The following is an 18,125-nucleotide window of genomic DNA, read 5'->3' on the forward strand; positions in this document are numbered from 1 at the left end:
AACAAAATTTTTATTTTTTGCTTAAAAAAAAAAAAAATTTAAATACTTCCATCCTAGCACAAAATTTTAAATACTCCCCTATTCTTCTCCATTCCGTTTCATTGATGACAAGTTTACGTAACGGTAATCGGAATAAGGAAAGGGAATTGAAGATCCGATTACGGAGTATTCCGGTGTTTACTAAATATTAAGAAATCAAAAAAGTGGTGGACCCACACGAAACAAGGAATCCCATTCCTAAAATTGGAGGAACAGGATTCCCTAGTTTTGTGAGGTATTTGAATTCCCTGAGGGTAAGGGAATCGGAAATGCGTCTTTTATTCCTATTATGCCCTCACTTGTTTCTTATTATCGCAACATTGCCCTTCATTTGACACTCATTATGTCATTTTTAATAAATAAATAAAACCTATTTATATAGATAATTTTATTTTATAAATTTAATTAAGAATTTAATTTAATTAATTAGTATGAAAATAATTTATTTATGTAAGGGCAATTTAGTCATCAACTTAGTTTTCATTCCGATTGAAATGAATTAGTAAACAACTTATATGGACTCAACATCATTCTTGCCATCTTTTAATAAATAAATAAAACCTATTTATATATGCTTATATAGATGAATTTTATTATATAAATTTAATTAAGAATTTAATTTAATTAATTAGTATGAAAATAATTTATTTATGTAAGGGCAATATAGTAATCAACCTAGTTTTCATTCTGATTGAAGTGGATTAGTAAACAACTTATATGAAATCAGCATCATTCCTACTCCGATTCCAGACATTTTTAGTAAACAGCTTCAACAAGAATTTGATTCTGATTCAACCTCATTTCAATTCCTCATCAATCTGATTCCCCCTCAATCCAATTCTTCTCAATTTGATTATGAATTAGTAAACGCGCCATAAAACTCTAACCCTAGGAATGGCTGCCTAAACCTTACTCCCTCCAACAAAAGCCTTTTCTCTTTTAAACCCAGACTTTCTTGTTTTTTGCCTTAAATTTTTATTACAACGTTACATTCAAATTCTATGCAAATTAGTCAAGTGCTCTCAATCAAAGGTAAATACGACTTTTTGTCTTTCTAGGGCCCATTTGTTTGACTGGATTAGGGGGGGACTGGACTGGACTAGACTATAGTCCCTTGTTTGGTTTGCACCAGGATTAGATTTAATGAGCTTAGGTCGGACTCACTCGGATTATTTACCTCGCTACGAGTTCTTAACAAGGATCCCCAAAAACTATGGGATTGCTAGTCTTGGCTCCCTCTTCTGCAAGTAGGGTCGCTCAAACCCGCATGAGCAACATCAGCCATCCCTTTTCCACTAACCAAACCAAAAACGATTGTCGCTGATCTCCGTCGTCCGGTAAATCTAGCGCCCTTTTGGCATCTAGGTCGGTGATTTAGGGTTTTTTGCCATCTGGGTTGACCTGAACGACGACAAAAACGGGTCTCATGGTGACCCAAATTCTTCCGCCAACAACAAGATTGAAAACTTTAGCATGAGTGCAGTGACTTTGAGTGATTTTTCTTGACCAAACTATGATTTTCCCAGAAAATACAGGTACCAAATCTGAAGAAAAAAGAAATACAAAGAGAGCGATGGGAGAGCATATAGGTGAAGCGAGAGAAGAAAAAAAGAAGAGAGGAGTTAGACACTGCCTATGGGTCTCTCAAAGATGCAAGAACAGACTCACAGAGGACATCGTATTACTCCTGTGTTTTTTGTTTTTGGAAGAACCAAAACATGCAAGAAAGCAACCCTTGATTTCGATATCTCTCTCTTTCCCTCCTGTGGGTCTCTCAAAGATTGTGTCTTTCTGCAAAACATGACCTCGAAAAAAAAGGTGGGGCAAAAATGAGGAGAAAAGGGAAATAGGATGAATAGGCGGAGAGACAAAAATGGGGAAAAAGGGAAAGGGAGATGGAGAGGTAGAGTGAAAAATGAAGGTTACAGATATTGGAGAAGGATGATTCTAGAAAAAAAAAAAAAAAAAAAAAAAAAGAAAAAAGATAAAGTAATAATATAATATTAATTAATATAAAATAATATAATATTACAATCTTGCTTCTTAATCCGACGCACCCCTATAGTACATTTCCTCAAGCAAGTTTATATATAAACCTCTGCATTACAACGACTCATCTAAGTGCAACGAAATGATTTTTTTTGTTATCCTTGGAACTTGGAAGTGTACAAACATGAATAGAAGAATGGATAAAGAAAATTTGAAAATCTGACGGAGGGAACATAATTGGCTATTTTTTAAAACTAAAATGGAAGATTGGCTAAAAGCAAAATTCAATGAGATAATTGGCTACTTTTATCTCCTTTTAATTTTGGAAGTTGTAATTAGCACTTTAAAATTTTCATTCTACACTCCTCACAAGTGCATTTTTCTTTTTAATTATAAAAAATTTGGAGTAACAAATAAGATTTTTGAAATGTTAATAACAATTTCCTTAATTTTTTTTGTTTTATCTTATTCTATAGGGCCTCCGTTTTCCAGAGATCTACATCCCAATATCACAATAACTTTAATTTGGTGGCCCAAAAATAACGACCCGATTCAGAAGCCCTTTCCTCTCACGGTGCCCCCATTTAAAACGACGTGTCGGCTCTGGAGTCATCATAGCCATAGCCACCAACAACATCTCAACCATTATTTCAGAAACTCAGTCTTGAGAGAGAGAAGGCAAAAATGGCGTCGTTGCTGAAATCTTTGGTGGATCCAAGGACGAACTGGTTCGCCCGCCAGCACATGAAGGCCGTCTCCCAGCGCCTCCGCCATTACGGTACACCTCCTCTTTCACAAACCCTAATCTCTCTCTCTGTATGTATATGTATCTCGGTGTATGTATAGGCCGATTTGGTTTGGTTTGATTTGATTTGATTTGATTTGTGCTAAAATTGGTAATGGAAATTAGGGCTTCGATACGACGATCTGTACGATCCCTACTACGATTTGGACATCAAGGAGGCTCTGAGTCGTCTGCCGAGGGAGATTGTGGACGCTCGTAACCAGCGTCTCAAGCGCGCCATGGACCTCTCCATGAAGCACGAGTACCTCCCCGACCATCTTCAGGTGCCTTTTGCTCTTACCTCTTTTCATTTCCGTATCACTTTGCTTTCCAAATCTAATCCCTGATTTAATTCATAGGGATTTTTGGTGTGTGGAATTTGATTGCAATTTTGCAGTTTTATGATTGATATTGGATTAGTACGACTGAGAAATTAATCATGAATGATATAATGTGAATTGGAAACAAAGATTGTGCCTTTCTAATTCATATGTTATACAATTCTACAAGATTTTTTGTGAAATCGTAGTAGTATGTGTAGAATGTTGCGTTTGAATGTGTTGTGCGGTGCATATTGTAGCAAAATATTGAGTTTGAATATGTTGTTCGTATTGTTGGCTCCCGTATTCAGCATATTGTAACCACCAAGTTCAGCATATATTTATATAATATTAAAATGGCATCGTAAACACTTGCCTTTGTTTTGCTATTTGCAGGCACAGCAAACACCATTCAGGAGCTACCTTCAGGAAATGCTGACTCTGGTAAGCAACGTTCATTTTCTTCTTTACTACAGTTATTTCTTGGGTGTTTCAGTTTGTGTTTGTGTCATCAACCATGAAGCTTCTATATAGCAACCGTGTTTGAGTTTTTAGCTAAAACATAGAAGATTTCCATTGACTGATTATGTTTTAAAACAGTTTATGGGAAGATATGTTTACATGTAAGGTTTTTTGGAATTTGTTTATTGCTAATTTGCTACATGTGTGTAATTTGGCGATGGGAAAGACGTCAATTTCCCTTTTGTTATGGTTTCTGTTCTCTGGCAATCCCTGAACAGAAGATATAGAATAACCAATATAGAGAAGAGCGTGAGGCTTTGGATGTTCTACTGAATTAGAAAAAACAATCTATGATTTTGCACATGTATGACATGTTGGGTGCATAATTTGTCATTAACTGCTAAATTATGCTTATGTTTGCAGGTGAAGAAGGAAAGAGCAGAGCGTGAGGCTTTGGGAGCTTTGCCACTCTATCAGCGCACCATTCCATAAGCATGCTATTGCCTCTTTTAACTATTTTTTTGTTGGAATGAATCTTGGGATGAAATGATAGCATTGTTTCTGGTATATGTTTCCACACCTAAACGGAGATTGTGTTCTGTTCTAGAAGCTTTTCCAAATTGTTGCCATTTGAGAATCGAAATTGGAACTTCCTTGATTTTTATCATTTTCTGGAAGTCTGTTTTCCAATAATAATGTGCGATCCAACTTTCAACTTTAATACGTTTGATTGCAATAAGCTGCTTTCTCTACAAGTGTTCTTGAATTCTTTCTATGCTGCTTGTTGGTTACCTTCTATTCATGTTCCGAGCAAAATCTCTGATTGGATCAAAAATCGACTTGAGTTCTGCAATTTCTCACAGTACTTGTGTTTTGGATCTTTACGGGCACCCAGAATGTTTGCCTAGCTTTTGTTGTCCTATATTATGTGTGTAGCCTGTACAAATATGTTCTTGCAAGGTTATTGTTGGCTATGAAATGCAGTGGAAGGACGACTTCCATGGCACAGGGTCATGAAGTTAGTATACTTGTGTTATGTAAGTTACTCTGTACTAGAGCGGTTGTGAAATGTGGATGTGGATGTGGATGTGGATGTGGATTCCTTATAGTTTAAAACTGTGCAATACATTAACTTTAATTTGCCAAGAATGATAGTTTTGTTATTATGTATTTTATTCTCAGTTACAGTTTTCTTATTATATTTTCGTCATTTCGGTTTGTAAATTGTATAATATTAGATGTTTTCAGCACACTGGAAACTCTTCGACCGTGGGCCTAAGCATACCTACGATTTATTTGGACTTGGTGAAACAAAAGTTCGCTTCACGGCCTTTCAGCTATGGATGGGCATGATTTGAATTTTGGTTCAGTATGGTTTTAGGGTAAAACTGAAAATGAAATTAAAATTTATTTAGGTTTGGTGCGGTTTTGGGTTAAGAATCGAAATGGAACCAAATTAATTGGTTTTGGTTCAGTTTGGTTTCACACGGTTTTGGTTTATGTTTGTGCCCCTCTTGCAGCAAATCACTACTTTGAGGCACTACTTTGGTTTTCATCTCATGCAATTCATAAAAAAAAATTTGATGTTTCAAGTCACTACTTTGGTTTTGGTCTCATGCAGTTCAACAAAAAAATTTTGGTGTTTCAAGTTGGTACTTTGAAATTTTGAATTGTTCAAGAGACCATTGAGCTCGTGGAAGAGCTTGAGAAGGCATTCAAGCTTGAGAACGTGATACTTGTGAAGTCCTTGTGAAAGTGAAACTAATGGATGATAAGTCATTGAACGTTGTGAACTAGAAGCTTAAGAATGTTTTAGAGCTTCTTATTGTGGTTGTGGATTAAGTTTAAGAGTAAGAGAGGCGATGCTTGAATTCAATTGGTCAATTGTACACAATACAAAACCATAAACAATATAAACTACATTAGTTGTTAAATACTTTAAAAATAAAGTAGCTTTCACTTTTTGATTTTCAATTTTTAATTTTTTACTAGTTTTCATTTTTTTTTTAAATTGAAAAAATGTACCAAACATGTTTCAGCTTACAATTTAAAAAAAATAAAAAAATAAAAAAATAAAAAAGTGAAAACAAAAAACAAAAAACTGAAAATGAAATAGTTATAAAATGTCTCTTAGTGATGCATATAAATGCAATTTGATTTAATCAAGTTGGCTAAAGCACAATGTCTTTCTTTGCGCTCTTCCCCCAAAGTATAGGTTTAGAAGTGTGATTTCTCAATGAATCAGATCAGAATCCAGGGTTTCCAATTCTAACATTAGGACTTTTAGGAATGGAAATTGCCTCAAAGCCAAGGCAAGGCAAAGGGCCGGTGACTGGGAAGTTCGGTTTGTGTTTGGGTGTCCAGCAATGTCCCTCTCACCTCCTGCGGAACTATGCTACGTCTCCAAAAGACTGACCATGGTCAGTCTATGGATTAAAGGAATTTCTTATCGAAAAAAATTTGATTGATTTAAAGCGACTAGGTGCTTTAGCCGATTGGAGGAGAATGAGCTAGGTATTAAAGATCCTTCATATATTATTTAAGAGCATCTAGAAAGAGATGCAAATTGAGATTTTAAAACCAGATATAGAACTTTATATTTATATGAGAGATGTAAATTTGGAAGTTCTGCCATCAGAGAGGTTTATGGCTGAGAAGGAAAATAAAAATGTCCATTTTGAGGCATTTTATATCTTTTATTGAAGATGCTCTAACGAGGAACGTTCAAATGGTAGCGTGTTTCATTTGTTCCTACATTTATGCGCTCATTTTAAAATAATTAAACATATAAATTAATTACAGTTAATTTTTTAAAAAACGTCATATAAATTTGGATGGGATGATACGTAACACAATTATAGCATTACGAAGGATGAGCAGAAACGTTAATAATTGGTCTAGTGGAAAAAGTGAAGTTCAAGATCATAAATTTAAATGTGGATAAACAACAAAGAAAGGGATGATCGACCTCCGTCATGTGCATGTATTGTAATTTTAGGTGGCTCCTGTACTGGAAAACCTAGATGGGCAAAATGTTGCTTTTCACCTACAGATGTGACCTGATGCGATGCATGATTCAGTGAGTTCAGTCTTCACTGTCAATCAAAATTCTCATCTCTTTTCAACAAAATTGATCTATGTCCAATCATTGATCATGCAATCTTATATCCATTCCTCTCCGCAAATAAGTCCATCTGCCGACACCCTTTCTTGTTCCTAACTGAACATGCATGTTACCTAATTTCAATTGGTATACAGTATACTTGTTTTCAAATTTATTATTCACATTCATGAATCCATGAAAATTTTAGTGAAATTGTCTGCATATGTTAGCAATGTTGGTGATGTGATGGTTGTGGGGAACTGGTGTAAGTCGTATATACGATTCATTAGCCAAAATAATTTAGTAGCGGGTCTCATTTGTTTGTGCATGTATGAGATCATTTAATTTTTTTTTATTCACGACAAATAAGAAATTGTTACAACAATAAGTAATTAAAGCTTGACAACAATCTTTGTGACGCTAGTATTATTGTTTAAAAATTATCACAATAGTTGTAAAACAGAAATGCATCGGACTATCTGCTCATTCTAAATTTTAATTTGACACAATCATTGTGGAAAATGAAAAACTAGTGTATCTATACATGCAATTGTAAACAATCGTACGCGCACGAATTGGAATTTACTACCGAGCATTCCATGTACCATTAGCCCCATGGTTTAACCATCTTCCACATTGTCTCCCTAAGATTATGATTCTTCCCCAGGATCTCTCTCTCTCTCTCTCTCTCTCTCCCCCCCCCCCCCCCCCCCTCTAAAAGGATTAAGAACCCAAACACACGAACCCGTGTATCAAGAAAATTGGGAGGTCAAATTATTATTCAAATCATTGAACAAAAAGTTGGGTTGTGTTACATCAGAAAGCTTATAATTATTAGTTGAAAACAAACCATCTGAGATTGAGATATGCTATCCAATCTTGAAGATTCACTTCATATGTAAAGTTGCTTTAGGTGAATTAAATTCAGGATAGGCAGTATATTTCATGTCCCTTTTCTTCAACTGCTGGATATATGCATGAGTGCTGACGGTGTCACCCGAGAGTGGCACGCAAATAGAAAAATACTAGATTCTAACGTACCCATGTAATAATTTGTGATTTGGAGAGTGGTGCCAAAACGGTTCCTGCAAATAATCGCATAGTTTAGTTAGCTTGATGAGTTGCATGGTACTTATCAAAAGGTACATAATTTCTTTGTAATCGCATAGCTTAGTTCTATCTCTACTAATGTCCTCCCCCCTAATATATGGTTATCTGACTCACTTGCGCTACCGTTTGTAAAATAAATAATAATAATAAATAAAAATAATTAAAAAAAAAAACATTTCCCCTCTAGTTTAAGTTTTATAATTTGCTGTTTGCAAAAGAAGTGATCTTATCTTGAGACAACTTAATTAAATGCTGCCACATGGAGAGTACAGCCACCGATCTGTCCAATTAAAGTGTATAGGTTAGCATGTCATTTTCCATGTATAGCTAAAGAAAGTGCAGCTATTTGGTTCAAAGTTGATTTCAGAAACAAGCTCAAGATCAAACCATCCATCATCCATGGTTTTCATTATCTGAAAACCATAACAATTGTTTTTCAAATTTTGTGGTATTATCCGAATGAGTGGTGGCTTTCATTGGATAAAGCATAATATATGCTCGTATATATGAAATTCATTCATGTCAATATTGGTAATGCAACTGTGAATTCGTTTCTCCAAATTTTTGCCACAATATTACGTTTGTATTGAGCCTATATATCCAACTTGGAAAGAGATCTAGATGGCATATATGCAGTGTCGTTAATGTTATCATAATATAACGTGCATGGCACTTCAACTTCACGTGCAAGTGTGCAACCATGCATGAACCCTAAAAGTCGAGCTTCGTTTTCTTGCGCTATTTCCTGGCTTGATTTCCAAATTATACATGAAATTTACTCAAAGATTATTGCAAAGAGTTATTAGGTACTGAATAGTTGTAATCAAGGAGAAAAACTTATATAGAAACAGGTTAATTGTCATTGTAATGTCTCGATCTAAATTCTAATGACATGTTATTATGCTAAATTTTGAAAAGTATTAGTGACACTTCAAAAATCTCATTTTACACTCATCACAAATGTATTTTTCTTTTCAAACATAGAAAATTTGAAGTGTAGAATAAGATTTTTATAATACAAATAACAATTCTCTAAATTCTTCTTTATATAATATAATATTACTGAACTAAAACGTTGTGCAGTGATGAATTCATGCAAACGGCTGAGGTCTGACAAATTTGACGACGACACTTAATCATGCATGCATTCGGTCCCGTTTCCAAAAGACATAGGAACAGTCGTTTTGGGAAAAGAAAAGGGAGGCAGATTCTCTGACCTCTCACTTTTCGTGCTATTTAGTGTCTTTCTGTTTTGTGTGCTTACGGTTAAGTTACGTCAATATTTTATATTATTTTTTTATTGAAATAATAAGATAAAAATAAATAGTAATATAAAATATTAACATGACTTAATCGTGACCACATAAACAGAAAAACACGAGAAAGCAAGGAAAGTGGGAGGACAAAGATTCTGCCTCCAAAGAAAAGGGGTGCTTGTTTTCTTGTGGTGGGAATTGGAAAGTGGAGAAAATGGTGATGCTGTATATTTCATGTCAATCGGTTTTGGCATTTTATCCAAGGGTTGAAATTCTTTGGCTACTTCAATGCTTGTCGCATATCTAAGAAAATAACCAAATTTTTTTGAATGAGATTTTTGGAACCATTAAGTATTCTAGTTCATGTTGGATATATGTCAACAATTTATGATATAATTATACATGTTAATAAATAATAAATACAAATAGAAAAATTAACAGAGTATGAACAAAACAAAAATATAAAGCAGACAACTTGAAGATTAAGGCTTGCGTACTGCAATGTCCTTGAAACAGAAATTTCGTCCCTACTCAGTGCTTGTAGTTCTACGGGCGTCTGCTTCACCAGGATTCAACGATCAAGTTAGAATTCCAGCACCATAAAACTTAACTACTAGCCAATTTCTATGTGATTCTCTCAATGAGAAGGTTTAGGAATGTAGAAGAATAATTTGATATTTTCTATGTTCTAAATGTCATGCAGATGAATGTATATATAGTGGGATTATGTCTGTTAGCAATAGGTATGAGAATGAGATGTGACTGTTAGGAGACATCTCTTCATAGGGGTGATGTGCTCTCCGCGTTTTTCTATTGGCTTCAGTTGTAACATCCCACATCGCTCAGAGGAGTGGATTCCATAAGCCTTATATGTATATTCTCATCTCTACTTAACACGAGGCCTTTTAGGAGTTCATTGGCTTTGGGTTCCATCGGAACTCCGAAATTAAGCGAGTAGAGTGCGAGAGCAATCCCATGATGGGTGACACACTGAGAAGTTCTCGTGTGAGTTCCCAAAAACAAAACCGTGAGGGCGTGGTCGGAGCCCAAAGTGGACAATATTGTGCTACGGTAGAGTCAAGCCGGGGTTGTGGTGGGTGCCCGGGATGGGATGTGACATTAGTCAAATGAGTCTGTTAAAAAATAATTTAATTAAATTCGAAATTAATTAAAGAATTTGATTTTCAAAGCCCAAGAGCCAAGACCCAAGGTTGAGCCCAATTCATTCTCAAATGTCTATTACCCCAATCACTATCTATAAGAGACAAAACCTTATAAAGTGAGAAAACATTTTAGGAATGGCCAATGTGAGACAATGAAATTTCTATTCAAAATTTCCAACAGTTCCAAGTTCGCATTGTGTAATTATTGGCTAATCTTCCCTGTTGTGATTGTTCAGAAATTTAAGGATATCTAATCTAAGTTTAAAATATCATCATTTGCATTAAGCAGCAATTGGAATAAAGACGGTCACATCTTTCTTTGATGAGAAAAACTTTTCTATCACATCTTAATTTATACACTAATTATACAGTTTAATTAAATTAATATAATTTAATGTGTAGTGGCTTTTCGATCTCATGAGAAAACAAACATTTCTATCACCAATTGTATACAACTAATTTCTTTTAAAAAAATTTCCCTATGGACTTGCCATTTAATAATTACCTTCCTAAGTTTTCTCTTTTCTACGACTCCTTATAACTTCTACATTAAAATATATATACATACCCTTTATCCAAAGGGATACCCATAAAATGATTTGTTTATCCATGTACAAATACTAAGAGAAATTAATATTGATTTAGATGGTTCATGGTAGGTGGTCAATCGTAGCTTTGGGCCAGTGGGTATTGAGAAGAGTCCAAAAAGTAAAGGGACAGGTCCCTAGATTCCGGCCTACGCTGGTCGTCCACATGCAGCCGATCCTGGGGTTTGAGGTTCAGGATCAAAACCGGCCCACTTCGTACCCTTTTATTTTTAATAATTGTTTTTAAATGGTAAAAAAAGGCCCACATATTTTTGTTATGTCAAGCCCAGAACCCGGCCAGAATCATGGGGTGCTGCGATCCTACACAAATTCAGATTACGATCAATTCAGATTTTTCGGGATGAAAATATGGGTCCCCCCAACAAACCACCCCCAATCACTGTCCCTACATTCCTCGTGATGTGTTTTTTCGGGTTAGGGGTACTTTGGTCTTTTGAACCTTGAACCTTTGTAATTTTAATGGATATCAAGGGAAGGTGATATTCTCTAGATTTCTTCCACTAAATTCATCATATCAATCAATTTGAATTTTTAAAATTTGATTTAACGGTTAAATTTATTATAATTTAAAAAAGTTTTATGTTTTTAACCGTTAGATCAAATTTCAAATACCTAGATTAATTGATGGGATGAATTTGATAGAAAGAATATGGAGATGATCCTTTCTGATATTAAGCATGTCCAATTCAAATCCTTTATTTAATGGATATTTTGCTTAATGGTCTTTTCAAATAAAAATGTTAATTTACTATATTTTAGCATATGTTACCACATTACTCATGAGAAGTATGCATGCCCGTCTTAAGATGCTCAATTTTATTCAATCCGTTCATAATTGTATCGTCATGAGCTACAAAATAATAATTTCATTTATTTTCAATGCAAAAAGGGTTGTAAAGTGATAAAAATATTTCTTTGTTTGTATATGAGATTCGAAGTTCAATTCTCCAATCTCTTAATATATACGAAAAAACAAACATACAACTCCTCATATGAAATGTACAAATAAATGAAAAAAAGTATCCTTTTTTTTTTCTTCATATGACAGTAACCTTGCGATTTTATTATCCCTGTTTAGCTGGTTGTATCATATTTGTATTTGTATATAAAAAAAAAAAGATGAACTTGCTAACTACATATCGGTTTCATGTCGTCTTAAAAAATTATTACTCGACTCTCGAACTATCACTTTCAAATCTTCATTAGTACATCTTATTTTGTTATTAAGATTTAAATCAAATTAGTAATATGTTAATAGAACATAATGAGCTAATTAAGAAGTGAGCATTATAAGACTGTGTGGCTGCCTCTCTTGAGCTCATTTCTCTCATAAGACCTCACCGGCAAGAATACTAGTGTACCAAACAAACATTAATAAATGGCATGTGCTTTGGCCTCAGTGCCTCACCAAATAATATAAGGTCAAATATGTCATTAACACTTAAAACATTCCCCACTTATTGTCAAATTCCATTCACTGAAGTACATTATTATCACACTATGGTTAATTGTTTAACAAACTTCATTTCCATTTCTAAAAGACAGAATTGTACATTCCTCAGTTAATCGAGCCAATTGGTCGAAACAACGCGACCATTTCTTATCACATACGTTTGAATTGGCTCCTATAAAGTTAGAGTACTTCACGACACGTTCGAGATTGTTTATGTAAAAAAAAACACTCATGCTTATACGTACTTCATTGAAAAAAAATTAGATTACAGTTTTATGACTTAGAAACATTTTTAATTTTTTTTTATCAAACAGAAACAAAAAAAAAATGATTGTTAGAAAACACCGTCCCTTTCGAACGTTATCTCAAACATATCCAAGAATACCACTTTTTAACGTGAACTTGGATTGCAAACATGTATTCAAATGTGCGAGGATACAAGGGTGTCGTGGGCATGCATGCTTCGCAGCAACCAAGGTCGAACGAAACCATGTGACCTTAAACAGCTTTTGTCTTCAGGTTCAAATCCGCCACAATACATACAGATTCGGATCACATGTCGACACATTCACTTCACCCCTTATTAAAAAACAAAAGAACTCAAGCCTAAACACGTCATTTTACAGGCAGCGAGAAGATAGTCAGAAATTCGAATGGCAAACTCGTTATATTCGGTAAACCTAAGGGCAACTTTGGACGCTGACATGCATATAAACCCTTCCTCTCTCCCACTTTCCTTCCACTCTGCATTGCTCACCAGCTTACACCTCAAAAATTTGCAGAAAGAGTTTGAATTTGATTGATCAAAATTATGAGAGGGGTAGCCGTTTTGTTGTCGGTGCTGTTGTTTGCCGCTTGCCACTCAGCCTTCTCCCTCATCGATGGTAAGCTTTTTATATCACGCTAATTAATTAACACAAATATATTTTCATTTTATTATTTATTCAAGCATTTTTATTTAGTCTTTTTAAGTTCTTCATCTTGCTCCTTAGGTCTTTGGCCTTTATGCTTCATACTTTACTTCAATGGTTGCCGTATATCTTGCTAGTATAGTTGATGAAATTGGAGTAATATTTCTTGAAATTTGGTCGAAATTAAAGTTTCGTACGTATTGATCTCTAAACTTGTTACAAAATGAAGCAAATGGTTTTTTTTATAAAAATTATCTTCAAAATAAATGAGTTTTAAGAACAGATAAGCGACGAAAATTGTAATAGGTTATTTAAAATGATCGTTACTTTACATTATGATGCATTTAGAGACAAGTACTCACAGATTATTACTTCCAGCGATCAAATCTTCAATTGACCTAAAGTTCAGGGACTACTACACAAATTTTATCAGTATATCACCTTTTACTAGCTTAATTTGTCAAGGTTATGTATGAAATTTGTGTGAAAAGACCAAAATAGCCTCATACTTAAGCATAGGTTCATCTCTTGGATACATGGGTGGAGGGTCTTCTTCGTCTACTCATGGTCATAGAGGAAGAAGGGTGACCGGAATTGAGGTTTCTGGTCACCTAAGTTTTTTCAGCAGTTTTCTATTTTTCGAAAATTTTGAATTCCTTGAGGGGTAAATTTGTCATTTAGGTCTGACCAATCTCTTCTCATTTTCTGAGTTGTGACTGCATCTGTTGCCTTCTCCAGAGGGTTTTTTTGGATTGAATAATGATAGAGAAATTAAATTTACAAATTAAATGATATATTATCAATAAAAATAAATACGTTTATTAACATTTAAGTAATGAACCAATCATAAATTTTTCAAAATTTAAACTCCAAATTGAACCTACTTTTTTTGGATTTCCTTATCCCGTCAGATCTTTAAGAGTAAATGTTTGGATGGTTGTGATTAATATTATTCTGTGGCGGTACCAAACTATTTAGTAGCTTCGCAGAGTGTCAGAAACCTCACATGGGTGCCTAAATTTATTTTGAAAAGCTGATTGATAACTACTGGTCATTATATAAGTAAATTTCGAGAGTTTTAACAAAAAAAGAAATCTGCGGTATTATTTATTTTTAATGAAAAATTATATTTTTTATATTAAAAAATTAAATTTGATACTATTTATTTTATTATTTATTTTGTTCTTATCATTAAAATTTAAAATTTTTAAATTTTTTTCATTAATTTTCTTTAAATTTAATGAATAAAAGATTTCAATTGTTAATTTTTTAACTAAAGCATTTCTCAACTGTATAATAACAAGTGGTAACACCTATCTTCCATCCCATTTAAAAATATCTTCACAAGCGCACCACAATCCACTACATTTGTATAACATCAAATTTTTTGCCATTTACAGTAAAAAGGCCAGTTCATTTTCAACCAAGCACAACTTGGTCTAGAAGTACAATTATTGTTTAGTTAATTATCATCTCATAAGATAAAGCAAGCATCTGAATTAAAAGGGTTTGTAACTGAATAGGTTGAAAGTAGTTCTTCTTGTGATCGATTTTTTGAGTTCAATTGTCATAATTTTGTGACCAACAAGATTTTCTACGTTCGTTTGATTATGGTTTGATCATATAGTTTCATGTACACACATTACTCATTACTTATATGCCACATAGATCACATTCTTGTACCATTTTTTATGTTTGTTCGCGAAGTAGGCCATGCCCACTTACTTTTACACATCAATTGCAGTTTAACATGTGTATATGCCTTTTCTATTTTGTAATTTTATTAAGTTAATTCTGCATATCTGTCGAGTTGTTATTAATGATTATTGTGATAAAAATTTATTCCTTTCCTAAGACAATGTCATACACTAATGCAGGTTACTTAGAAAATGGCAATTTTGAGCTACCCCCTAAGCCCTCAGACATAAAGGGTTCAGAAGTGATCGGCCGATATGCCATACCAAAGTGGGAGATTTCTGGGTTTGTGGAATACATTAAGTCAGGCCAAAAGCAAGGGGACATGTTGCTGGTTGTCCCCGAGGGAGCCTACGCAGTTAGGCTCGGAAATGAGGCCTCGATTAAGCAGAGCATTAAAGTGACTAAGGGGTTGTACTACTCAATCACTTTTAGTGCAGCGAGGACTTGTGCTCAAGAGGAACGTTTGAACGTTTCTGTGGCACCGGACTCTGGAGTGCTGCCCATCCAAACAGTGTATAGCAGCAACGGGTGGGATTCATACGCTTGGGCGTTTCAGGCGGATTATGAAACAGTTGAGCTTGTTTTGCATAACCCGGGAGTTGAGGAGGATCCGGCTTGCGGGCCTCTGATCGATTCGGTCGCCATCCGAACTTTGTACCCTCCTCGAGCAACCAACAGTAAGTTCTCTTATCAGATACCTAACATGTTATATTTAAATTGACAGTCTGATGATATAACACGATCACATTTTGAATTTGATACTGTAATTGCTTAATATAGGTGACCTAGTTACATACAATGTGATATTCTGATGTCTATCTTAAGATAAAAATGGGGTCCTCCTATGAGGAAGGACCACACATTTTGTATAGCTGTATGGAGCAACTGTTTCACCTCCATTAGAAAAGCTAAATAATTCAGGGCTGTGGGTGCAATTATTGGATGACAAATATCCTTTTTGGGTCCCTCTGCCTAGGTTTTTGACGTGCGTGACATCAATAGTAAAATTTTTAATACTACAGAAACTATAGCGGTTCCTGGAGGGGAGAACAAATAGATCAATTTAGGTAAATCTCTGCTATTCTCAATAATTCCATAGATCTCATATTTCCGTGTAATTTCTCAGTCATGTCCCATAGACAATGCTCCTTTATTAGTTGGCTCTAATCATGACTCTGGGGCTATAAGTTGAGAAAAACTTGTGTACAAGCAGTTTGTCGATCATGTCACTTGTAGGACAGTTTTCACAAAAGTATGAAATTCCATAATTTGGTCTCACTCGACCGTATATCTCGTTCATTTGGGGTGAAAGTTGTGCTAATTAGGCGACACTACCAAAGTGTTCGTTGTATAAATTGAGGCTATTAATTTAAACTTGATAAAAACATGAATGGTGAGTTCATATGGATTGTTTATTTGTACAAGTCTCACAATAAAGTGTACACATATACGCATCAATTGTTGGTGTTGAAAGCAAATCTCATCAATATACGCTCGTGCAGTGCCTAATTTTTAGGCCACATTGTCTTGGACATCACAACTTGCCATGACCTTCTTTCCCATTCTGTATTAAAATTGTAGGGTATATCATGTCTCTCCCCTTCGTACTTTGATGCATGCATAATTGAAGTATACCAAATTGAAACTTTATGGTAACGCTTTATTGTCGGACTTACTGAAAACTTAGGATAACATTTTGTTGTTAGAATGTTACCATATTGTGAATTTATGTTATAGGTACATTACATGTAAAATCAACTTAATTATCTAGATTTACGTCGATAATTGCCTAATTCTATACCCTAATGCAGAGAACTTGTTAAAAAACGCTGGATTTGAAGAAGGACCATACGTGTTCCCCAACGCATCTTGGGGAGTCTTGATCCCACCAAACATAGAAGATGATCACTCCCCATTACCAGGCTGGATGGTGGAGTCCCTCAAAGCAGTGAAGTACATAGACTCAGACCACTTCTCAGTCCCGGAAGGCAAAAGAGCGGTCGAACTTGTGGCCGGAAAAGAAAGCGCGATCGCCCAAGTCGTTCGAACCATCCCCGGCAAGACCTATGTGCTCTCATTCTCCGTAGGAGATGCAAGCAACTCATGCGAAGGCTCCATGATTGTGGAGGCATTTGCAGACAAGAACACGGTGAAAGTGCCTTACGAGTCCAAAGGCAAAGGCGGGTACAAGCGGGCGGTGCTCAAATTCGTGGCGGCTTCAACCCGGACACGTGTCATGTTTCTAAGCACATATTACACCATGAGGAGTGATGACTTCTCTTCTCTGTGTGGACCTGTGGTTGATGACGTGAAGCTGTTGAGCCTTCGGAAACCCTAGACAGTGAGGGCAAATTTGGTAAATGCAAATTGGGTTGGAGCTAGGGTTTGAATTCAGTTTATGAACGTGAGGAAATGAGGCCATATATATATGATATACAATGAGGTCGCTTAATTTGGATAATATTATGAAGATGATGATGAACTTTTGGTTCATTTTATGAGTGCTTTCTAAAGAAGAGAAGAGGCGGGATTAGTGTGAGTTTAAACATATATATATGTATACTAATGGGGAATAATAGTGTATAATAACAGTTTGATTTTTATGAATGGTTATGTACTTGCACGAGCAAAATAAATGGGAGGATAATGATATTAGTTATTTCCAAAACAAAAGGATTTAAAATCATTGCAAAAAATTGTAAGTGATAGATTGTCCTGATAGATAGCACATTCCTCTTCGATCCATTCAACGTCATTGCGTTTCGAATAAACCCTCACTTCTTCTCGTCGTGTAGTTTAGATGATAATATCATTTATAATAAAGAAACCATTTTAGAGAGCATGTTTCTCAACTGTTTTGTGCTTCGTCAAGGTGATTTGCTAGGCGTTGGTGAGTCCAAAAGGCACCATAATTGGGGAGGAGTTGGTTTGATGCCTGTTCCTTCTCATTCTTATTCATGACTTCCTTGATTCAAAGTAAACATGCCAAAAGCTTAACTTCCTATAATCTTAATTCTTCATGTTATATCGTGATACGTAAGATATCAAACAGTTGAAAAGTAATATAAGTGACGCAATTAGACCATATATAGAAAATTTGACATTAGTCAGAATGTGAGCATCCAACTTAAAATCAATTGACAATAAAAGAGAAACCCAAATTATATAAACTACTTACGCAAAGCTTTCTTTTCAACGTGAGAAAACTTTCAATGCCCTCTAACACATC

General features: G+C 34.9%; 2 protein-coding genes across 2 annotated transcripts; both read left to right on the plus strand.

Moving 5' to 3' along the window:
• Nucleotides 1-2,646: 2,646 nt before the first annotated feature.
• On the plus strand, nt 2,647-4,349 carry LOC137743328 (cytochrome b-c1 complex subunit 7-2, mitochondrial-like). Its single transcript, XM_068483201.1, has 4 exons — nt 2,647-2,806; nt 2,939-3,096; nt 3,529-3,576; nt 4,018-4,349. The coding sequence occupies exons 1-4, from the start codon at nt 2,713-2,715 to the stop codon at nt 4,084-4,086; spliced, it is 369 nt and encodes a 122-aa protein (XP_068339302.1). The 5' UTR covers nt 2,647-2,712; the 3' UTR covers nt 4,087-4,349.
• An 8,665-nt stretch (nt 4,350-13,014) lies between these two features.
• LOC137738325 (BIIDXI-like protein At5g11420) lies at nt 13,015-17,569 on the plus strand. The gene is made up of 3 exons (XM_068477966.1): nt 13,015-13,171; nt 15,076-15,573; nt 16,708-17,569. Exons 1-3 carry the CDS (start codon nt 13,099-13,101, stop codon nt 17,232-17,234), a joined length of 1,098 nt encoding a protein of 365 aa, XP_068334067.1. The 5' UTR covers nt 13,015-13,098; the 3' UTR covers nt 17,235-17,569.
• The last annotated feature ends 556 nt before the right edge of the window (nt 17,570-18,125 follow it).

This window comes from Pyrus communis, chromosome 1 (assembly GCF_963583255.1).
Source record: "Pyrus communis chromosome 1, drPyrComm1.1, whole genome shotgun sequence".
Taxonomy (NCBI): Eukaryota; Viridiplantae; Streptophyta; class Magnoliopsida; order Rosales; family Rosaceae; genus Pyrus; species Pyrus communis.